Source organism: Danio rerio, chromosome 22 (genome assembly GCF_049306965.1).
Source record: "Danio rerio strain Tuebingen ecotype United States chromosome 22, GRCz12tu, whole genome shotgun sequence".
NCBI lineage: Eukaryota > Metazoa > Chordata > Actinopteri > Cypriniformes > Danionidae > Danio > Danio rerio.
The window spans coordinates 16,448,572-16,474,113 of NC_133197.1; the positions used below are offsets into that span (position 1 = coordinate 16,448,572).

Genomic DNA, 25,542 nt, shown 5'->3' on the forward strand with positions numbered 1-25,542 from the left:
AAAGCATTAAAAGATTTTTCAACAAATAAAATTAAAAAAAATACGGCGACATGGTGATTTAGTGGTTAGCACTGTCGCCTCACAGCAAAAAGGTCGCTGGTTCAAGTCTGTTAGGACTGCGTTGTTTTGTGTCTTTGATTTTGATTCCAGATTGGGGGCGTGCCTTCAGCGCACCTGATGCTGGTCAGCGCCCTTATTTAAACCCTGGCAGAGAGTTTGTCGGGGCCGCTGTCCATTCACTTGGCAGTTGGCCAGAGCCGCGCTCCTATTTGGCCTTTATGCTTTGTTTCGCATCCATACACTATCACTGACAACATTTACCGCATCCATACATTTGCATTTCACACTGATTGAACATACTGATACTGATATTTTGATTATATAATTTAAATTGAGCTAAATAAATATTCTTTTTGATTATACTTCTCCTTGTCGTCTCCCTCATTATGTTACATCCTTGAGCCAGGTGTAACAAAGTCAAAGCTGGGACAGTTGGCATTTCTGTGTGGAGTTTACATGTTCTTCACATGTCTGCGTGAGTTTCCTCCAAGTGCTCCAGTTTCCCCTGCAGTCCAAAGACATGCACTATAGGTGAATTGAATAAACTAAATTGGTCGTAGTGTATTACCGTGGTCACACTAGAATTTGAGCATGCAAAATTGTGTTGTACGGCGCTGCGAAAAGGGACAGGATTAAACAAGATGATTAGACTTTTTTTTTTTTTTTTAAAGCAAACGATTGGTCCATATTTTAGGAAAATGAATGAATGAGTTTTATAATAATCATTCTTGTTATAGATACAACTCACTACTATTACAAAGCAGGGATAACTTTTTAAGATAACTCAGATTGTGTTCATCTGGAAAAAAAAAAAGAAGATAAACCAAGAATATGACGGTAGTGAGTAAATAATGGAAACCTATGAACAATTCCTTTTAAACAGGTCTGTTGATATTGGTTTGAGCAAAAGGTTAAAATTTGTTAATATATTTACAAATTTTATATATAAATATATTGACATTAGAAAAGCAAATGTTTTCATTCATTTTCAATATCGATTTAAAATAAAGTTAAAACATTAGTAATGTAAAAGGAAATATAACATGTCGGAAAACATGGTATTTTCTTTTGTCATTTTGACAAATTGTCATTTTATGCGCTAAATGACATCGCAATATGTAGTTTTGCAATTAAAAAAATATATATATACACATACAGCGACTGACACTGCTATAAATACTTGCAACACTTAGTTTTACTCACATTCGGCATTGGCGAGTGTTAATTTTAGTCTTTACTCTTAATGTTGTGTAATGTTTTCCTCACTGTATTAAAAATGGTTTCGAATATCAATATTTTTAAGCTACTGTATCAAAGTCGGAAATTCCTGAATCACGACAAAACTACTTAACAGAATTAAAACAAAGAAAAATAGTTTTACTAAAAACACATGCACTGAAAATCTAGAGAAAGTGATCATTTTCAAGTGCTCTCGTAAAAATTTAAATAGCTGTAACAAGTCTGTTAAAGTGTTGTAACAACCAATGTTAGGGAAAGTTACTTTATAGAAAGTAATATATTACAATATTGAGTTACTCCCAAAAAATTTACTTCTTGTGATTACTTAGTTACTTTTTATAGTAAGTAATGCGTTACGGCACATTTTATTACCTGGCTGAGGCTTTTTTTTCTCTTTCTTTTTTAATATAGTGGTGCTGCAATTAGCACAATGTACAACCTTCATTTATTTAAAAACCCATCAAAAAATAATCTTTTAAGATAATGTTATCTGAGAAATTCCTGACCCCAGAGCTCTACATGCCATATATAAAGATTATTTAAAGTTTAAAACAATGTGTTTGCTACTTTTGTACTATTTGCCTTAAGTAAAATCACTGCCCATTGAGACAATCCCCTTTTCCTTTTCTACGATGCGTTCGATATAATGAACACATTCTCTGATTGACTGTGATTCATTGTGAGTACTTTAATTTTAATTCAGCAATTTATTTTTTTAAAGCTAATTAATTAAAGTAATAACAAATTATTATTATTTTTAAAAGGATTTTTTTTTACTTTACTCATTACTTAGAGAAGTATCATTATTAATGCGCTACCCAACACACTGGTAATGATACTGGAATTTTGATACCAATTTGTACTGAAATGTTAAAAACATCCACTTCCCACTAATCAGAGTTATTTCTGTTGAACACAATGCCCAATCTGTAAGATGTAGTGTAAGCATCACCTGGTCTTTGAGCTGCTTGACGGAGTGCTGCAGGGTGAGGATGTGGCTGAACAGAGGGCTCTGCAGGGCTTCTTTCAGTGTGCCGAGTCTGTCGCTGTGAGTCCACTCTTCCCTCTGAACCAGCTTCGACTGCAGCCTTTCCAGAGCCTGGAGCACCTGCTGCCGCTCCGAAGCAGACACTGACAACACACACACCAACAGCAACACATGAGCCATGCAAAAACCCATCAAACACGTCACATTAGTTAAAAAGAAAATCACTTCATTTAACGATACCTGTTGGTACGTTCTCATACATCGTGGTTCTCTTGACAATTTAGTAGGAGGGTTATCTGTGAAAGAGAATAGAAATGGATTTATGAACATTTTTGGGTGGCAATTTGATTATAAATTTAGACAACATCAACGAAAAACGAAATGCCAATATTAATTAGGCTACTAATTTGCTTTGGAAAATAAAGGCTGAATATATATTCAAGTGCAGTGTCAATAACATAATCAATAAGTAACATAGATTTTCAAAATTCAGTTTCTCTTACATTTTATTTTTAGTTCGGACAAATAATAACATATTTGTTTTATTATTATTATCATTAATAACATCAATAATAAACACACTTTTTTATGCAGTCATTATTGTTATTATTATTTGCAATATTGTTGGCTAATATAATTTTTGATTATTAAGTTGCACCAAATACATTCATTCAGACTTAATTTGTTAAAGACCAAGATATACAAACGAAGCATATTTATAATAATAATAATTTTATATACTTAAAATAAGTTATTTACAGTTTTAAAATATTTATGTAGACAAAAATAAAGTAATAAAAAGATTAGAAAAGAGACTAAATATACATAAAACTACAACATGCATATTAATTAAGATGACATGGTAACATTTTTCAGTTTCTGTAATAATTAAAACCCTGAATTGGTAATAACTAGGGAAGCTCCAATTGATCGGCCGAATACCGGTATCGAACGATAATCACATTTAATGACTCAATCGTTACTTATCAATCTGGCCGATTTCATGAACCGATTGCAGATGTTTAAATAGTTTATAATATAACTTCTTGAAATATACTTGCAATAAAGAGCAGTTCATAGGCTTCTTTCCTTTTAGTAAAGAAATAGTGGATTTATAGGTGTGTACTTATGCACCAAATATGCACTCAAATTTTTCCAAATTGCATTATTTGTTATTTTTCTTACCAATTTTTATACCCGTGTCAAATTATTTTCTGTAAAGCTGCATCTGCCCATAACATGTCCACTACACTAATGGCTCGTTTCCACTGACTGCTACAGTATGGTACGGTTTGGGTCGGTATGGGTCACCTTTATCAGGCTTGCATTTCCACTACCAAGGGTACATCATCAATGTTTCCCCCAAAGATTATGATTCATCTTAGTTTTACTACATTTGCGCTGACATCTCATGTTTATAATATGATTAAAAAAAATAATAATAAATAAAAAAAATACAAATAAATAAAAATCCGCAAAGCATTTTATTAATCTTAAAGGTACAGTTTGCCCAAAATTGAACATTTCCTCACCATTTACTCACACTCAAGTGGTTCTAAACTTCTTTCTTCTGTTGAACACAAAACGTTCTGAAAAATGTTTGTAAAAGTGGCCCTTAGAATCCATAGCAATAACAAATATGAATACACAAATAATTAAGATAGCATGATAACATTTTTCAGTATCTGTTATAATTTAAACCCTGAATTGGTAAAAACTGATAAATCATCAATGTTTCCCCCAAAGATCATGATTAAACACAGTTTTACTATATTTACACTGACATCACATTTATAATAATATGATAAAATAAAGTGCAAAGCATTTTATTAATCTTAAAAGGTACAGTGCAGTTTCCTCAACATTTTCTCACATCAGGGGCGGACTGGCCATCTGGCAATTCTGGCAAATGACAGAAGGGCCGGACCATTTTATAAACGGCTATTTTTTTATTTATTTTTTAATACAGTATGTATTGCTTTTTCACATGTAAGCAGCTTTTATCTCTTGCAAGATGTAAATATTATGATGATGATGAGGATAATAGTAAGAATATTAATCAATGTTAAGCATTCGCCCAATCATCAACAACCGGCTGGTTTCGAGATGGGCTGACCCAATCAGAAGTTATGCAGACGTAATCAAAATCTAGCAAGGATGTCAAACACACAGTAAGTGCAACAAATTGATAGAGATGGACCATAAAAAGGGAAAGGCAGTCAAGTCCGATTGGGAGTTGGGTAACCCAGTACTGGGTTGCAGCTTTGAGGGCATCCGCTGTGTAAAACATATGCTGGATAAGTTGGTGGTTCTAAGATAAATAAAGGGACTAAGCCGAAAAAAATGAATGACATGATTGCATATATAAATGGGTTGTTTTTGTTTTAGTCACATACATTAAATGTTTAAATATATCTTAAATATGTTACAGCTTATATAATTTTACCATCTGTACACCAATATAAGTAGTGAATGTGCGTGTCCGTGGGTGGGGCTGTGTTGGTGTGGTAATGTGGGCTGGTGTGGCTACAGTGCCAGGGCTGATTTTTAGTCCCAGTCCGCCCCTGTCTCACATTCAATTGGTTTTAAACTTTCATTGGTTCTTTCTTCTGTTGAACACAATACAAAATGATCTGAATAATGTTTGTAAAAAGCAGCATTTAGAATTCATAGCAATAACAAAAAACACTAAAGAATTCCCTCAGCATTCTCAATATCTTCCTTTGTTTGAGTTTCTTTAACCTGTTAAACACAGTTTTGGAGTAGAGTAAAGTGAGTAAGTAATGACAGACTTCTCATTTTTGGGTGAACTACCCCTTTAAAGTCAATTAACAATTTCCAGAACCGACATGGAAGAGCTTTTATAATATGAAGTAGCAGTTTCTGTTCACGTGAGCAGCCAAAACAAAAGAGAGAACATTCACTTTACTTACCTACAATATTAATGTCCATACACTTCCTCTTAAGGATGAAAACAACACCCAGTCGCCTCTGAATCCTTCATAAAACCCAGTTGAGCATCTGAAGTGTTGTTTATAGCTGTGATTGAGCGCAGTTTTTGTCTGTTTACACCTGCGCGAGCCTCACCTGAAACCAGGAAGTACGCGTCATTCCAGTTTCCGTCAACTTTATCTGGGGTAAAACACAAGATAACAGAGACATCGTGACGTAAGCGAATGCTAAAAACATTTCTAATGTTGAATTAAAGCATTTTTAATATAAAGTCATAATAAATAAATTACACAAACGCAATCAAACAGGTGCATAAGCATAAAACACTGAAATCAGTTCTGTAAAAACTTCCTGACAGCATGAATAAGACGATAAATAATGGTTTTATCAATCGAAACGAGCTTGGTTCAAAAGGAATATATTAGTGAAAAGTTAATCACTGCAAAAAAGGCTCAAACACAAACGTCCTCGTTTTTCCCATTCTGAGACACAGGCTAGCGCAGTTAGCCGGGAATAAAGTTCATCATAAGCATCAAACACCGCGGAAAAGTTGAACTGACATCAGTTTTTGAGTGTAAATATGCTCTTACAAAATAACCCGGCTTGACTAAATATATGCACGCAAGTAAATGCATTAAATGAGAGAATTTCGTGAGACTTACATGCTATGTGTGCGGCGAATCTAATGCACTGTTTCTTTAAAAGCCCTGGCAGTCACGTGACAGTTCAACATGGCGTTTCGCTGGAGAAGTTTGATGCGCTTTCGATCGACAACAAGACTGCTGCTTTTATTCACTTTCTGTCTGACTGTCATCCACAGTTTGAGCAATGATGTGGACAGCTGTGATAAACTCCATCTGGGACAATATCCTTTCAAAATGTCTACAATTGATAGGGTTGTTGAATTATTAGCATGCTAGCTTGCATTGTCGCTAATTGACGTTTGTGCTAATTTAGCATGTTAGATATTGTTTTTCAATTATTAACGCACAATCATAAGAAATATTTTGTTGTGGTTTTGTAATTCAGACGTGTGTTGAGTGATAATATGTATAGTAAATACGTCCTAAATAGCGTGCTTTGTATAATTCAGATGTCTGTTTATGACAAATCATAACATTTGAGGTTTTTTTTTATTTGATAATCAGGCGTAATAATGAATTAGATCCTGTTGATGATCTTGTTGGTCATCCATTAATCACTATTGAAATTTAGCATCACTATTCTTACTTTATGATGCAAGTATAATGATAAATATGGACCATTTTGATGGATGTAAACAATAGCATTGGACTTAATGTATTTCCTCTATTACATTTTGAATTTCCATAGCTTTCAAGAAACCAAAAAGGTCACAAATTGATAAATTATGTTATGGCAGACGTTTTAACATCAAGATATAGTTAAATTGTCTCTTGTTACAGTTATGAAATAGTTTGGTAACAAGTATGAAATGTTTATGGGCCAGTGACATGGTCACATTGAGATGTTTTATAAGAGATATGATTCCACCTTAACAGAGCTCAAGTATTTGTGTAAAGAACCCAGAATAGATGATGCAACTCAAGAACCTGAAACCTGCAAGGACCGAGTGGCTTGGGGTGGGTTTCTATTTGTATTATATATTCCACATACAATATATGTATACTTCTGTTTATAAAATGTATCGTTGTGATATTATAGTTGTTTATATAAATATGGTAATTCATTATTCTTTATTCATCATTCACTCCTTTGAACTGTTTTAAGAAACTTCTCAAGACTCACCTTTTACCGTTGGTTTTAACTTAAATTGATCATTTTTGTAAATTTATTCATTTAATTTTATTGTTGAATTTTTGCCTTATTGTGGTGTTTATACTATTTTTTTTGTTCTGCTTTGTTACTGTTTGCCTTGTATGCCTTGTAGCACTTTGGATCTGAGAAAAGTGCACTATAAATAAAATGTATTATTATTATTATATTTGGACAAATTACATTAACTGTAATTTATTATTAGAACAAATGTTTTTTTTTTTTTAAATAATTCATTCATTCATTTTCCTTTGGCTTAGTCCTTTTAGTAATCTGGGGTTGACCCTGGATTAATAAAGAGACTAAGCTGAAAAGAAAATGAATGAATGAATGAAATAATAATAATGATAATTATATATATATATATATATATATATATATACACAGTTTAATTCAGAATTATTAGCCACCTGTTTATTGCGTTCCCCAATTTCTGCTTATCGCAGAGAAGATTTTTACAACACATTTCTAAATATATTAGTTTTAATAACTCATTTCTAATATCTGAATTATTTTATCTTTGCCAAATCAAATATCAAGCATCAAATATTACAGTGAATAATATTTGACTAGATATTTTTAACACTTCTATACAGCTTAAAGTGACTTTTAGAGGCTTAACTAGGTTAATTAGGTTAACTAGGCAGGTTAGGCTAATTAGGCAAGTTATTGTATAATGATGGTTTGTTCTGTAAAAGATCGAACATTTTAAAAAAAAATCTAGACTAAAATATTTCTATATGTGTGTATCTTTGTGTGTACTGTATGCTGTTATAAAATGTAATAAATTAAAAAGTATAACATTTTTTTTAAATCTGCATTTTGACTTATTTTACGTTGTTTTAATATTTGTACATTGTTATAATAAATTTGAAATGTTATAATAATGTACTAGTCCATTTTCCTTTATATTATCAATTTAAAATGTTTACCATGCTTTTCTAATATTTTTATTATAAAAATTGCAGAAATCAAAATGTATAATATAATAAAATATATATTATGAAATATGTAATGCATATAATTGTTAGATTTCGGACTTAAATTTTATATATAATATGTTATATAATTGTATACTAAGTGCAATTACATGATAGGGCTGCACACTATATCATTTCAGCATCAATCTCACGAAGTGCACATCCACAATAGTCACATCACAAAGATATGCAATGTCTAGTCTGAATTATAGTTGACCAGGAGCTACAGAATTGTATTAAAACACCTGTGTTTATATGGAACTTATATTATTTATGCAAAAAAATATTTCCTTCTTAGAATTTTTGTCTTGTTCCTAGCCCAAATATCTACATTTTAAATTGAAAGCAAAATTATTTCACTTACCCAACGGGCAGATAATTTCCTTAAAACAAGCAAAAGACTCTTCATTTTCATATATTTCTTCTGATGGTAAAAAATTAAACAATATTTTTAGTTGGACTAAGAATTTTTTGTTTTGATATTTGGACTTGACAGACAAAACAAAGTAAGAAAAGCATTTTTTTTCCCATTGCGATTATTCAATTTCTGTACCTGAATACTGTAAGACTCTCAAAAAATCAAATAGAGCTATTCAAACCATCTTTTAAAACTGTATTCTTATTGCGGAAAAATAAAACAGCGCAATATCAGAGTTTTCAATATTGTGCAGCCCTATTACATAACTTATTTTCTTTACGTTAATGCGTTATGTATTTCATATAGATATATACTGCATATTTTACACTTGTGTACTTAATCATTTAAAAATATTATTATAAAGAAAATATATTTGTGTATGCTGACAAACAATATCTAGTTACTGTATGTGTCCCTGCATGAAATACGAAGTCATGAATCAAACGTTGTCTTGTCATTGCAGTGGAATGCCTACCTGCCCCAAACATCAGCTGTCGGCTGTCAAATGGAACACAGTTCAAGTTCAGCGGTGAGGAGGTCGGCTTTAACAAAACCATCCCATGTCGAAATGTGTAAGTCAAACTTTATTATAACGTCATTATAATTTGTAAATAATCCCATGCACTAACATGGATGTTTTCTTTAATATTAGGAGTGGTTACTCCTATAAAGTAGCTGTTGCTCTGTCACTCTTCCTGGGATGGATTGGTGCAGATCGGTTCTACTTGGGATATCCTGCCTTGGGTAAGATGCTATTCTTTAGTCCCTTAGCCCTTCCCCTTACCCCCACCCCTCATTTTGCATGTTCATGTGAAGGGGTAGGGATGTCCCAGTTCTCTTTAGCTTAAAGGCGTAGGGCCAAGGGGAAGGGCTAGATACCCCTTGAAACGAAGATTTTTTAGGGCCACACTCGAAACCAAGGGGTAAGAAAATTCCCCAGAATACACCATATACAACGAAAGCATGGCTGCACACAAAAGTCAGGAGATGCACAAAAAACAAAATAGAATTGGCCATTATTTGAGCGTTCTTCATAAACAAAGTGGCATTAAAGACATGAAATGAGAATGCAAAATTTGTAAATGTTGCAAACCCTATTTTAAATTTAGTTGGGCTTTAATCCAACGTTGCATTTTTGTGTGTACTGTGGCCTGGAATCACCTTTTCTGGCATCAATTTACTTATCAATATCTCATGCTAGTGCTGCACTGCAACACAAGGGACCTTTAAAATGGACAGAATCAGTCCTGGATGTTCTGCTGTTGACATCATCTGTGGCCTCTTTTCCAAGGACACACCTTTTCGCCAGATGTTCTGTGAATACGCATCCCACAGTCTTATTTTCTTGCACTGATCTTGATGTTTTCTTTACATTTATATGGACTTTTTGAGTGTTTGATTTTGATAATTGTTTAAGAGAAAAATGATGGCCAGTTTGATTAATTTGCTTGTAGAGCATTGATCAACCAAAACGTGATTTTGTTTTGGTGGCAGATTCTGGTTACTACATCCAGAGAGCTGCAGGGTTACAGATGTCATCATGCATCAATTATTAAAACATGCATTAAATACATGAAAATGTAATTCAAAAAGATGAAAAAGTCAAAAAATATGTTAAATAAGGTTCCAAAATAACGCTTAAGACTTTACTATTATCTCTTTACAAAACCTTATAAGCATTTTTATTGTTCGATCAAGAAAAAAAGAGATTTTTTGATTAACTGTGAATGTATTCAATGTTATAGTTGATAGTTTGTATTATAAGAGTGAAGGAACACTCCACTTTTTTGTAGGGGGGGGGGGATAGACTCATTTTACAGCTCCCCTATAGTTAAACTATTTAATAATTTTTTTAATCCAATCATCTAATCTAATACATATCAGACCATAAGCATCTCTCTCAATAAATTCAAGAAAGAGTTTAAAGCTGGACTCTTCTGTTGTTACATTGTTTACTAAGATTGATGGAAAATAAAAAGTTGGCATTTGCCATTAAAGTGGAGCGTTCCTTTAAGTTTCATCATTCAGGGTAATGTTTTTGTCATTCAGTAGAGTCAGTAACAATATGTGTAATTACTGTCAGCTATACAAGTTAAATAAAATAGTATATTGATTAACATACACATGTTAAGATCCCGGACGAGCCCCCATTATATTGATTACATACACAGTACACTCTGGTGTACGACCTGCTTTACGCAGCGGATAACCTTCCAGCTGCAACCCATCACTGGGAAACACCCATACTATCTTATTCACACATATACACTACGAACAATTTAGACTGTTGGTGAAAACGGAGCACCCGGAGGAAACCTACGTGAATACGGGGAGAACATCCAAACTCCACAAAGAAATGCCAAGTGACCCAACCGAGGCTCAAACCAGTAACATTCTTGCTGTCAGGTGACAGCTCTATCCATTGCGCCACCGTGCTGCCCCAATATGATATATATATATATATATATATATATATATATATATATATATATATATATATATATATATATTCACCTTTAATGTATAGGACAGTTGAGGGTACTGACAGAAAAGCGTGGGGAACAGAAAGAGGGGAAGGTCGGCATAGGACCTTGAGGTGGTGAATCGAACTCTGGTCCCCTTAAGCATTGAAGTGCATGTGTCGACGCACTAACCTCTACACATTACCCTAGAATTTTTGTAAACGTATTTAATAAATTGGGGAATATATTTAAGATAAAATTGACAAACCATAGATTTAGTTTTTAGTAAGCAATACCCTTACCTTTAGTAAGTAGAAATAGTTTTTTTAAAAGGGGGACAAGTGTTTTTTACATGTTTTGTGGAAGTCCCTTCATCAGATAAGAACTAAAAAGTTTAGATTTTGACTGGTGATTAATGTTTTTGGCCTTTCAGCTTGTACAAAAACTCTAGACCTTCCCCTTTGGCTTCAATATTAACCATCCCTAGCACATCCACGCTTAATTGAACAAACTCCTGAGACGAATCCCAGCACACCACTGACGTCATTAAACGCATATGGATTGCTTTTAAGAAAAGGTGCATGCTGTTCACATGAGGCCAACAGTATTAGTCCTTACAGGAGTGTTTAGAAAAAAAAACAGCATGTGATGTACAAGCGAGAAACCCGTAGGTGACCCTTTTTTGAGCACCTTGCTCTTTTTTTTTTTTTTTTTTTGGGTACCAGCTGTTTTAACAAAACGAATCTGCATGCAAAAACTAATTAACAAAAACAGTTCTCCTTTACCATCAGATCTCATGGTGTTCTTCTATCCCATGGTGCAATTATTGTCATCGCATGCAGATGAGTTCAAGTCGTACATCTAAATCCCAAGGTTAGGTGGTATACAGCGGGAAGCTCCGTCTTTCTGCCTCTCTCCATGTTTTAAGGACTTCCTGATCAATTAAGCACCTGCGTTAGGACAAAAGGGCCTGGGCGTTTGAAGGTCCCCCTTGTTCCCGGCTTCTTTGTGCGAGGAGCGCTGGAGTTTGTGAAAGGCAGGCTCACACCGCGCTGGAGTCAGTACTATAGACTTGTTCATTTAGAGTGTAATGGCCCAGCAGCTCTGGGGTCAGTCCAGACCAGGTGTGGCTCAAAAGAAGGCCTGGATTTGTTCAGAAGACATTCTGCAGGTGGCTTTTTTGATATCCTTCCTGGAATCAACATGCCTAAACCCCTCAATGACCAATTATGAGTAATATTAGCAATGATTAGTAGCAATTATGTTTGAATCGTGGGATGGGAAGGGGGTTTTTAATTGACTGCAGTCAGATCTCATGGGCTCCTGATAGTGGGTTTCAAATGGCTTAATGGACATCTAAAGCAAGCCTACTTAAATGTAACCCAAAATTGTTTGTTTGTGGAAATAATGTCAACATTATACAATATATTTTTGCTTAAGAATATTATTATTAGTCTGTTTGAAGTCAAATTTTACAATGTTTAATTTGCTAGTGCACATTCTTATTCTTTAGGTCAGGGGTGTCCAAACCTGGTCCTGGAGGGCTGGTTTCCTGAAGAATTTAGCTCCAGTTTCTTTTAACACACCTGCCTAGCAGTTTCTAGTATAACTATAAAGAGCTTGACTAGCTGGTTCAGGTGTATTAAATGGGGTTCGTAACTAAAATATGGAGGACACCGGTGTCCACGGGGTGTTTAAACAGTGTTTAAACACCCCTGCTTTAGGTGAACAATTACTGAGCGCAAGTTAATCTACCGAGGGAAAAAAAAAAAGTTTGGTTTGCTAATCTTCGATCAAAGTCTGACCATTTGCTTCTACGTTTGAAGTGGCGGTCCTTCTCTGTTGACGATTCAGACACGATAATCCATAACCATGCCCCTCTTACTGTTAGTTTAGTACAAGGGAATGATAGCCGAAAAGAAAGCCCCATCCCCTACTCATTATTCCATTTTAGATGAAAGTACATCAAAATGAAATAAGTCTCAGCAGCTTCCAGTTCATGCATACTTCAGTAGTTCTATATTATTATGCACATAGAAATATTGTATTGGACCGATTTCTTATTAGAAATAGCATAATTTGTTATAATTTTGCTTCTGCATTTCGAGTGGCAGTCCTTCTCTCTTGACAATTCAGCCACAATATTATTAACCATGACCCTCTTACTGTTAGTTTGCTACAAGGGAATGCTAGCCAAAAAGAAAGCCTTGCTCCCTACTCGAAATCCATTTCAGATGGAAGTACATCAAGATGAAATAAATCTCATCAGCTTTCAGTTCATGCGTACTTTAGTAGCCCTATATTATTTGCTCCAATTCAGGTAAAGAGTATCATGTTTTGTCTTCAGTAAAATAAAGATTTGAAATACCTGAGTAGTGGTGTGCTTTCTAAAATATCCAGACATTTCCAGAATCTATCAAGCTTTAAACCTTACAGATGCCAGTAAGTCTCACACCTCTGGCCACTAGAAATCACTAGCATTCTTGTTAGCATGCCGCCTCCCATTTACCGATTTGATACCTGCTTTAAGATGAGTAGAACCAAAGGGGTTACACTGGAACCATGACCATGATTGGTGCCATTTAAACAGGGTTGAGTATAACTAGAGCGCGGGTGTCTGAGCTCAGTCCTGTTGGGCCGGTGTCCTGCAAAGTTTAGTTCCAACCCCAATCAGAAAAACCTGGGCTAGCTAATCAAGCTCTTACTACTGTAGGCTTTCTAGAAACATCCGTGCTGATGTGTTGAGCCAAATTGGAGCTAAAATCTGCAGGACACCGGCCCTCCAGGACCAAGTTTGGACACCCGTGAAATGGAGGGATTGCACAAAGAAATATAATATTGGCCATTTTTTTAAAATAACACCATTGAGTTTTGTTCTGAATTCTTGACAAATACTTAAACCCAAATATTATTTTATGAACTGGATGATTATAATAATTTGACCTTTCAGCATTTGAAAGCTACTACTCTTTGCACTAATGCAAGTATGAAAAGAAATGCTTCCTTGGGTGCGTGTTGAATAGCTTTGCCCTCAGAAATTGTTTTTCTTTGTGGTCATACAGAGGCTTGAGAGAAGGTGTTTTTGGACACCGATTTGGTTATGATGGAAGGCATTGTAGTATGTTCTCGGTTAACGTGTGGATCGCTCTTTGTTTGTTCTCAGGCCTGCTGAAATTCTGCACCGTGGGGTTCTGTGGAATTGGAAGCTTAGTGGACTTCATGTTGATATCCATGCAGGTGAGATGTTAATTTCCAGGTTCTTGACCCATTTATTGATGTATGCATTTCCTTCTACATTTGTTTTTCTCAAAAGTTGATACAAAATGTCATTTTGCTTAATTATGCCTAATTTAAGTTATCAGGGTTTTTGGCTGTGCTTTTGTTCTTCACTCTGTATTTTTCTTTCACTGAAAGGAGAAAATATTTAATGTTGGAAATATTGCATTAGATCTAGTTGGTCTTTACAAACCTGTCCAGAAGTAAGTAGTTTTTTTTTTGTATGTTAATTACTTTTTTATTTCGGACTTGGATCAATACTGAAATTGAGATAAATGAATTTTAATTTATTAAAGTACTTAACATTAATGTTATGATTTTAATGATGTTGCATTAAACAGACTCATAAAATACATTTCACAAATCCCAAAATGGGGTGTACTGTGAGCTATGACCAATGATCGAGACCTTTACTTAAAGTCACTTTGGATTAAAGCATCCACTAAATGAACACTGACTTAAATTTGGCATATTAGAGCAGTAACCAGGGGAGGCGCTTTACCCACAAGCCCTAAAATGAGCTGCATAAACGGAGACTCAGCACTGACTTGTACTTGAATGCTTGTGTTTGTATTCACTGGCACCTGTGTCTCTCCTCCGGTGGCTCCAGCACTGTGAAAGGAGCTAATGAGAGCGTGGTTTGTTTTTGCCTCCTCCTCCTTTTCTCCCGAGTCGCACGCTCCCCCAGGACTCCCCTAACCCCTATTAAAGGCCCCCTACACCTGACAAGAGAAAAAAGCCGCTCCATTTGTCATCTTGTTAGGCCTAACCTCACCCTCTCCACTCTCATTAGGCCTCACAGGCCTGAATGAAGCTATACATGAGACGTTTGCTCACTGCCGCCACTTCCACACACCACTGATGACAGATATTTATGGCACGCTCCTATGCCTGTTGAAGGATGGCTCCAGGAATAATTATTACACGTACTTTAGAATTCCTCAGGCTGCTGCGTCATATGTTGGAAATCTTTTCGTCCCCCGCTGCTAGTGAAAATAAACTTTTTTTGTGTGCGATTTGTTCAGATGTGTCTGTGCTACTAAACGCTAGGGAAACAATGACCTGATGTTTTCCGACAAGTTTCAGCATGTTGGAAGAGATCACGACAGGACAACATGTTATGATACCTTTTTCGTCGGCCATCTCAAGAATATGCAGCATGTATACTCCTAAGAGTCCTGGCCTTTCAATCTCTTTCAAAAAGAGTTTATATTTATTTTCCATAAATATTTCAGCTGAAATCCTTTTACCTGGTTTGTTTATTCGTAGTAGCCTGCACAGCTCTGCCTCAAAACAATACCTGTCCATTCGTTGACAATTTTATCCTCTTGCCAGCTAATCATCACTCCTTCGGTTGTTTTGTGTTCCTCCTCGGAAATACTCGCTCTTTCCTAGCCGCAGTGGATAAATAAAGCAAGCCTTTATTTTTTAAAACAGCCATGGCGGCTTTGATTAACAGGGCCACTGCAGTGTTTATTGTTCTCTTAATGTCTTATTGAAGGCCCTGGGAGAGCAATGCTTTTAAGAAGTGCCTCCGGCAGCCAAAGCTGTCACGCGCTAACATTCTCAATTAGCCGTCTACTGTCGGGCCTCTTCGTTTTTAAATTGTGACACTTTTGATAAAGAGTATCCCCTTCTCTTGGGACCCCATTTGCACACGTCACTCTTTCTAAAACCCCATATTTTGCTCAGAAAACTACCTCCACTTAGAGCCACCTCACCTAGGAATGTGTCTTCGAGAACTAATGAATAAACACCTGGGAGATGTTACTGTTATTTATATTCATCGATATTCCCTCCCGTTAGTCGCACCACGTTTTGGCCTTTTGAAAGTAATGATGCAAGATAAATGGCGCTGCAAAACTTTAGCTTTGAGAGTGAAGTTGGATGGCTCGAGAGTTAATGGTATGAAAAAATGTATACATGTGTGTTCAAGAATCTTGACCACAATACCAATCTTGACAACTCTCGGCCGATAGCATTGCGAGAGGAAATAGCTTGTATTGGGCCACTGCCAGACGAGCACTAATCTCGATATGGTATAACACAGTGTCTGTGTTTGGTGGGTGCCTTTCTCCCTCCACCAGATGTGTGTTCTCATTATCATCGCGTCCCTAAGCGTTGAGGAGCGGAGCCGGCAGGGCCAGGTGTTGGGCACGCACGCCTGCAGGAAGCCATTACGCTGTCTTTGTGCGTGAGTCCAAGCATGTTGCTTGGATAGTAGCTGATCTCAGAACTGGCACGGGCCCCAGTTTGGGCTCTAGGCTCATTGCTGAAGCTCTGATCTGGGGACTGTCCTTCGGGACACTCCTCCTCACCAGGACTCCATAAGCAACCTCAATTACAGCATTGCCTGGGGTTAAACTTAAATTGCTTCCAATTCGGCATTACTGTCTTATAATTCAATTGTACGAGCATGAACCATCTGAGAAGGACGATAGATCCCACCAGCCCACCTGGTATTCATCATTGTGTAATGTGGAATCATGTAATTGTCTGGTGAAAGATTACATTGTTATGTAGGTCTCCCTACGCTGCTCTGACATTCAAGACTCGTTCTGTTTGCTCTGGCATAGATCGTGGGTCCATCAGATGGGTCGGATTACATTGTGGACTACTACGGGGCACGCCTCACCCGTCTCTCGATAACAAACGAGACCTACAGAAGAATGCAGCCCTCTCCATGAAGACACAAGGTGAGGATTGATTTCTCAAAATTGTGAAAACTTTTTTTACATGGCTGGAAAGGACCTTGTCGTACTATACAAGCAGCATTGATAAAATAGGATTTATGGGTAAGAGTAAGCGGCATATTTGGGAAGTTTTTCAAAGACTTCGTGATAATGCACTGAGTCAAGGTCAGTGGTGATCTCTAGTGACCTCCTGGAGTATCAAAGCAAACTGGCGAACCAAGGGCACCTTCAGCTGTGCTCTAAGCCCCTCACTCTCCTGTTCCCCAAAAGGGGCTCTCTGCTCTAGGGAGAGAGAGCGATTAAATGTCAGACGTGCCGAGAGGATGTTGGGAAAACACGACGTGCGATTGCACTTATTAAAGCTGGCACCAGAGCTGCATCGGTCGAATTTTGTCCTGGTACCCCCCAACACAAACACGCACACACACTTAGACTTCCCCTATATCAATAAAAAGCACATTCTAGACGATTCCTCATATCTGTGTCTGTCCCCTATCAGTTTCTGTTTCCTGCAAGTTCCACTCTCTGGTTAACATTAGCGGCTGCAGTGGTAATAGTGGTGATGGGGGTGTTATGCAGAATGGGACCCATGTGGAGACCATTACATACTCTCCTGTGTTTACATTGTTCCAGCATAAGCTGCTGAAGAGATGAGGTCTCCATCTATGATTCACTTTTTGATTCCACATTTGCCACATTTTCTTGTCCCTCTGCCTCCCTTTTCTTCTCGGTCTCTCACTTTCACCCAAAAGTCACTTAAGAGTTTCATGAAGCAAGTCTTCTGAAAGGTGCAGTGAAGAACTCACTAAAACATGCAATACTATGTTTGAATACTATGTTTCACGCCACCAATATCAATTTGTAATTCTTCATATTTCCTTGCAACCTAATCCAGAATAGTTGATGCAGTATTAGATCTAGTGCAGAAATGGCCAAATCCAATCCTGGAGATCTGTAGTACTGCAGAGTCTTGCTCCAACACAAACACAAAAATTAGCAGATATCCCAAGGTAGGTATGTAAAGAACCCCAGATATAGATGACCTTGTGCAGATATACAGATACTTTAGACCAGTGTTTCTCAATCCTTGTCTATCTGCATATTTTGCAAGTCTCTTTTACAAACTTGTAGAAGAACACCATGCATGAACTGTGGTCCTTGCACAGTGTGCATTGTTCCCTAGTCCCATCTCCTTCATTGCTCTCTTATTGTATAACAGGCATTGCCTGCAGCGTCTTCTACCTAGAGGAGCTTGAAGTGTGACAAAAAGTTCCTCTGTAAATAATTACAAATAAATGCAAGCAGCAATTATCAGGGCCAAGCAGACATATCATAAACAAGCACAGCGACAAGCTACAGAGCAACTGGAACTCCTCAAAATAAGCATATGCAGCCTAAAGTTATTACCAAATTTGTATGTTTCATTATTAATGGCTAATAAATATCTGATAACTCGACCCATAGGTGGTGCTGTCACCAAATTTTTATGGTGTGGTGCCAATAACGACCCTAAAATTTGGTGTCAATTTTTTTAACTATCCCTCAGATACAGCCTCAGATGTAGTTTGGCGTCATGCCATCACGTGGTGGTGCACTAAACAAAAACACCTATTGACATGAATTTCATAACTTTTTGTCAGCATGGTCTGAAGATGATCTGAGTCAAATTTAGTGCAAATCAGCCAAACGATGCAGGAGGAGTTCGAAAAACAGGTTTTTGACTGAAGGCAAGATGGCAGACCGGAAGTTAAGTTAATTAAGGCATCATTGATTTCGATATTCTCATGACAACCCAAGGAATCTATAAAGAAAAGTATCATAACAAAAGGGGAAACTAGTCAAAATTTATTAGCATTTTTAGAAATGTCGTTATAACGTTTGACTGAAAAGTGGCTCTGCATTGAAACTTTGAGCACCTTCAGGGCACAGTCCTGAAGACACTAAATTTGATAAAATTTTATAAAACACATTTTGGTGAAAAATCTAACAAATGGTATAGGACAAGTTTGTTTAATTAAATTTTGAGAAAAATTCGAAAAGCAAAAAAAAAATTCATGATGAAAATGATGTCATAGGGTGTGCTTGAATCAGCTTGAGCCAAGGAATTAGAGGAAATTTTGATTGTAGCCCATTAGGTTCAAAAGTTATAATGATAAACATAAGTGAAATTTTGGACACGTGGTAGCGCTATAGAGTTTTGGTCAGACAGTCCAAATTTTTGTGATTGAAGATCAAATTCTCCGCTATCAGTGTGGCAAAGTTTGCATAAATGCCACACACAGGTTGATAGGGCTGCCATAGACTCCCAGAGCAGAAGAAGAAGAAGATGGATAATAATAATAAGAACCAGAATGGATACAATAGCCGCGTTTCCACTATCGCGCCTAAAGCGAGCGAGCCAGGGCGACCCAAGGCTAGTCGCGTTTCCACTGTCACTTCTGGGGACTGATTGGGCCAAAGCGGGGTTTTCTCGGGGCCAGCAGCAAGCCTTTTTCGGCCAGCCGAATACCTTGGGCCAAAGAGGGCCAGCTGGGGCTTCGGGGCGGAGTGAAAGGAGAGGCAGACACAAGTTTTTCGATCACACACACGAGTACATGTGCTAAACAAATAAACAAATAAATAAATAAGGAAAAAAATACATCTAGCCTTATACGGGTCTTTTTGCGTATGATCGCCCTTATGTTTCCCTTTTAAATGCAAGGCTGTTGCATAAAATATTAAAGTTTTAATTTATAAATGACATTCTTTGCTGTGTCCTCCTTGATGTTTCAATAACGCATAATGATCTTTACACCATATTAGACACAGCAGAAAGTAAAGTTTTCGAGAGTTTTTGTCATGTTTAAAAGGTGTGTTTGTGCACGTTTAGATGCCTGTATGTGAATGTGAGAAGGAGCAAAAGAGAGCTCCCTTCACAGCTCTGTTGATGCCGCTAGGGTTTTTTTCAATTTATTTATTTTTTTATTTATTTTGAAGATAAAACACAATGTGAATACTACAGAAAGACATAAAACTTTACAAATTACATGTCCACTTTTGCAGACTCAAAACAATAGTGTCACATCTTGATAAAATAGCCAAAGCTATATTGAAATAATTTAAAGAATTACAAATATTGGATATAATAATATCATATTAAATAAATAAACCAATATAAAACAAACAAAAGCTAGCTATAACAATTCAGGTATATACAATACATAAACCATTTTAAAGCCATGTATAACTTTTTTATTTTAAAAAGGCCTCTCTGAAAAAAAAGATTTTAGATATTTTCTAAAAACAATAAACACCGGAGAAGGTTTGAAGTATTATGTATAAAGTATTTGGATACGATGATATTAATCAAATCGTGCAAACAGAGCATTTTATGGGTGAGTGAAAGCAGAAACTAGGCTAGGCTTTTTTAGTGAAAGCTAAAACCAGTCTTGTGCAGTGCCACTTTTAAAACTAATCGGGGAAAACTGCAAATACAAAATGTGTTCTGTGTCCTCAAACAAGTGTTTATGTTTTTATATGACGTGGTAAAATTTAAAAATGAAATTTTAAATACATGAAGAGCTTTATTAGTGAAAAGCTGCTGAGCGCAAGAAATGTAGGCTACATTTTGATACTTGCTCTTATGTGCTGAAACACTTCCAACTCCCGCTGAACTGGGGGGGTGGGGGGTTGGGGGGGTTTGTGATGTTTGATTCGGGGGACGTTCTGGGAGCAGGGTTTGTGTGACACGCTGCGAGCTACTAGCTCAACAGTGGAAACGCGACATGATTTCAGCCTCACTGCTCAACGTCCCGGGCGATTGGCCCGGCCCGATAAAAGCCCTGGCTTGCACTGACCCGACAGTGGAAATGCGGCTAATAAGTGCCTACACACCTTCGGTGCTTGGCCCCTAACATATTACACACGAAGATTCCATACAGTATGAATGAAACAAAAATGTTTTCTTTAAACTGAAATCATAAAGGAATAATCTGGAGTCCACTTGTAGTCGAATTTAAACAAATGATGATGCACGAGGACCAGGATTGAAAAACGCTCATCGAAATTAAACAACCCATGATTTTGATGATCTGCACCTAGATTTAGACAGTGTTCTGTGTGGCTCATATGATAATGCAGTATGTTTAAGCAGTAATGTGGATCCCTAAGGTACTACCATGAACTTTAAAAGGGTAAATGAGGTACAACGTTATCCCTTTAAGGACACTGCCCTTGTGATGAGTTACCCCCTTACAATTTTTCCACAATTTTCTGACAGTGTACAGGGCATGAAAACCTCAGATAAATGTCCTAGAACTAACAGCTTAATCCCTTTTTCTGTTTCAACCTTATAAATAGGTTTCCCATGTTTACATCAGCCCTGGAATGGGTCCAGAAGCCTGAATGATGTTCTTCCTCGTATAGGAAAAATGACACTGATCCATTTTCAGCATTGGAAATGTTCCCTGCCACATGTGTCTTCTCCAGTGTGGGAAGAGACTGATTTATCTTCTGCTTGTGTTATCCTGGATCTGCTCCCGAAGAGAACTAACTCTTTCCATTCTGCAGTTTCAGGTGGATCCCAATGAGATGACCCACCAAATGTACAGGATCGTGTTATGTAAATCACATCTTTTCTTTGGATATGCCTTTGCTGTTTCCAAACACAAAGACGCATGGACATGCCAAACTACGCTTCGGGAAAGACTAGTCCTTATGTGAAGTTTGCAAATACAGCTCATGTATGTGCTGAGCTAGTGTTGGTCTCGCTATTCCAAGTATCTCGGATTTTTGCGTAGCTGTTTTTTTCCACTGCGCTGCTCACATCCTCCATCACTCTCCCTCCATCTCTCAATCAATCATCTCTTCCTTGGAGTCATGCTGCTGGAATGTTATCCATCTTTTGTTTCTTTTCATTCCTGTCCTCACTTTACAATGTTGGACAACTCTGTGATGTTTTTGATGTTATTTAAATATTGTAAATAAAGTTTTAATATAATTTTCTGTGTCGGAAAGTTTTGTTCTCTGCATTGTTAGCAAAAATGCACAACTCTTGGGTCTCCATATTGGTACTGGCAAACATATGCGATGAATGATTTTTGTTGTTGGACTCAATAGCTTGATTTTGGAAGTTAATTTGCTGTGTCGGCAATCATATTTTTATTGTCCATAACAAAACAATAGCTATGTTACCTTCCAAAGATGTAAGTCAGACTTCTGTGCAAAACTGGAATATCCAGCCTGATCTCATAAGAAAATGTAAGTATTTTACGTTTTGTCAGTTTAGTGGTTAATTCGTACAAGTTCAGTTAAAAAGAAGGCGTGACACCCAACCCTGGCCCTAAACTGAACCATCATTGGGGAAAGAGAAAGTCAAATGAGATTGTACAAATTCATACGAATTAGACACTAAATCAAAAAAAGTTACGAATTGCCATGAAATTGCGTTGGAATATCTTATAAAACATTTGCGAATAAAGCACTATTATAAAATTTACCATTTAATGAGTCAAAGAATATAAAATCGTCACTTGCTTTATATTATTCTATATGCCATAAAAATAGGTGGATGGAAACTTGACCAGTAACAGATTTTTTGACCAATACACGATATGATTTGTAAGTATTACCAAAGTCCCTTTAAGGCAAGTCATCTTTGAAACACCTCTCAGGCAGTATGCTTGGGCATTTTGTCTGAATGGGGAAACATCAAATTCTCCAAAACTGCTAGCCAAGCTTACGATCACATTACATATTTGGAATCACCAATAAATTAAACAAAATTTCATCTCATAAATTTAGTTTCTAAATGTTCAAATCATGCAAATTGGCGTATTTTCATGTTGCCCAAGCTAATGCGCATGCGCACTTGAAAGGAACGAGATCACGACACCAACCTCATTTATGGCCGATATTCACATTATCATCCTCTGGATAATGCTTCGTCAGAGTACACTGGTCTTCTAAAGTAATTCACAACTTAGTCTTCATCGCAGATCTTCTCCAGAAATGACAACGACTCTTTGTTTTCAAGTTTCTGAGACGTTTGAGTAGTTGCTGTCATGTGATAGGACATCTGATGACAGGACTGACTGTACCTCACGTTCATTTCATACAAATTACAAAACCAGAAAACTTTTATCAAGTGCACTTGGTTCGTTTAAAAGTACAGATTTCAAGCTTTATGTGGATATATTTCTTATTGTCTGTGAAGCAAGCATTCACAGAGATTCCAGTGGGTTTGTTGACCACTACACTGCCATAAAAGCATATGTCTGATCCGAGATTCCCCTCAGAGAAACGTCAGTCTATAGCGATCGATGATTGGCTCCCGTACTAGTAGGTGGGACTTCATTCACCATATCGATCGTTACACTTTCCCCCTTTCAAAACTACACAAGTGACATGTCTTGTGTATTTTATAGTCGCCCACTGAAGCTAAGCAGGTCTGTGCCCGGTCGGTACCTAGATGGGAGACCACTTCCGGCAGAAACCTCGCTTTCCCATGTGGTGTTAGTGAGACCAGCAGAGGGCACTTAACCTGTGCTTTGTGTGGGTCCTAACACCACAGTATATTGATGGGGACTCTATACTGCTCAGTGAGCACCGTCTTTCAGATGAGACGTTAAACCGAGGTTCTGACTCTTTGTTGTTGTTAAAATCCCAGGATGTTGTTCGAAAAAGAGTAGGGGTTTAATCCCAGCATCCTGCCCAAATTTGCCCATTTGCCTCAGTCCATCATGGCCTCCTAACCATCCCCATATTATGACTGGCTTCATCACTCTGTCTCCTCTCCACCAATCAGCTGGTTTGTGGTGTGCGGTCTGGCGCAATATGACTGCTGCCGTGGCATCCAGGTGGATGCTGCACACTGGTGGTTGATGAGGAGATTCTCGCCAATGTGTAAAGTGCTTTGAGCCACTCGAGTTGAGAAATTATTCGTTTATGATCACTTTTTATTCATATCACACATTAAAGTTAATTTTATTTAAAGTCATAGTGTACACAACAATCTCTGGGCTTGCTCCATAACAAATACCAAAATTTTAACAATTTATAAAAAATGAATCACTTTCTGGCCATTGGATATTAGGCATGGACATATTGCCATATTAAATGGCTTTGTAAACGTTAATTATTACCATTTCATGAGTCTCCCCATACAGTTGAATAAAGCGCTTGGACCCGGAAGCCGCTTCGCGTGACGTCACACTTAACAAGCGGATAAATGTAAGGAGTTATTATCAATATTATAGTCTTTGGTATTACAACATTGGGTGTTTCCACTTCTCAGGTGTCTTGTAAAAGTGGCCTGTCGTTATCCCCTCTGATCTTCAAAATATCTGTGTCAGACCAATGTCAAGTGCTCTTTCAATTTCACTTGAGTGCGTCTGCTTGTCTGCCCTGCCTCAGTCCGTCACATCGCCATTAATACAGACTCCTGTAGAGGCTCTTCATCAAGCTGAAGTGATTGTGGAGCAGGCCTGATGTACTACGCCAATGTATGTGCGCCAGTATGCTTCCCTTGAACTGCAGTGTCCTTGCTACAACACGTACGACTCTGCTTGGATATGTAAAAACAGATTTAGCCTGCTCCCTAGCGTCTGATGACGGGTGACCAGTGCTGCTTTGGGACTCTGCCCAAGCTCTCCTGAGCTTGCTTTAGGCATCTCTATAAATCTCCATGAAACAATAGTTTGGACAGAGAGGATTCGCACAGATTTAAGAGCTTCAGTCACTTTGAAAAGCAATTGCATGCTTCGATTTGGAGTATCATTCTTGTTCGTGGCACCAACCGTGCGAGTTACGCCCCACGCAAGGTTAGGGATTTGAGCAAACCCTTAACCGTGAGTAATAATAATAATGCGCCGCTAAGAGTTCATATTGGTTTAGATTAAGTATAGCATGTCATACGCCTGTCAGCTTTGTTAAATGTCTCCCCGAAAATGGAGAACAAGATAACTTTGATCTCAACCTTTTAATATAAAAGAAAAAAAGCGATTCATGTGCAAGATGTTTTCCTAACCCCCCTTCCCAACTCCCCCTCTGGTACCTCTTTTCTCCTCCCCTCTCGAGGTCTTTTCTTGTTCCCCAGCAGTGCAGGGCTTATCAATAGACCAGCCGGATAAGAGAGCAGAGATTTATAGAGCACTTCCCACAAGAGAGAGCAGCAGCTCTGGGACTGCACCCTCCCTCAGTGTGGAGGAGGCCATTCCTCATCCGGCCCTGGTGTTTTATAGGTGCAACCTCCATTTCTCCCTCTCCCGCTCTCGGGCCCTTTGAGATGGAGAAAAATTAAGAGGAGGAAACAGCTCGGAGGAGGCGTGGGGTGCTCCCTTTCTTTTACCCTTCCAAAAACAACAAACTCCCAAAGGAGGAGAGAAATAATTCTGCATTGCAGACCACATTGATTCCTTATGCAGCTGCATCAGGTGGGGAAAACGGGCCCGAAATTTGCTTCACTCATTTAATATTTCTTGCCACAAAAATGTTAGTGCTGGTGGGTTAGGAGAGGACAAAATGATTGAGTGAATCTGGGCACTTTGTATGAACGTGCATTTTTCAGCCTGATCTCAGGAGAAAACCTAACTATTTTACGTTTTGTCAGTTTAGTAGCTAATTCCTACGAGTTCAGTCGTACAAAAACGTGGCACCAAACCCACTCCAAAACCCAACCGTCATTGGGGGATGAGCGAATCAT

At 37.4% G+C, this 25,542-nt stretch overlaps 2 protein-coding genes across 31 annotated transcripts in view; one reads left to right on the forward strand and one right to left on the reverse strand.

Moving 5' to 3' along the window:
• patj (PATJ crumbs cell polarity complex component) overlaps positions 1-5,939 on the reverse strand; it is a 187,008-nt gene extending 181,069 nt beyond the window's left edge. For 6 of the 28 annotated variants that reach the window (XM_073936318.1, XM_073936309.1, XM_073936313.1 and 3 more), the window contains exons 1-5: positions 5,902-5,939; positions 5,221-5,419; positions 3,820-3,876; positions 2,528-2,583; positions 2,252-2,430 (exon numbers count right to left, since the gene is read on the reverse strand). In XM_073936318.1, the coding sequence (XP_073792419.1) occupies positions 2,252-2,430; positions 2,528-2,549 (201 nt within the window). In that variant the 5' untranslated portion in view covers positions 2,550-2,583; positions 3,820-3,876; positions 5,221-5,419; positions 5,902-5,939. 28 annotated transcript variants of the gene reach the window in all.
• A 28-nt stretch (positions 5,940-5,967) lies between these two features.
• Positions 5,968-21,840, forward strand: tm2d1 (TM2 domain containing 1). 3 transcript variants are annotated; one of them, NM_001099263.1, is given in 7 exon segments: positions 5,968-6,104; positions 6,767-6,840; positions 8,895-9,003; positions 9,084-9,175; positions 14,057-14,130; positions 16,746-16,865; positions 21,411-21,840. In NM_001099263.1, coding segments are annotated over 6 exon segments (594 nt in total). In that variant the 5' UTR covers positions 5,968-5,970; the 3' UTR covers positions 16,857-16,865; positions 21,411-21,840.
• The last annotated feature ends 3,702 nt before the right edge of the window (positions 21,841-25,542 follow it).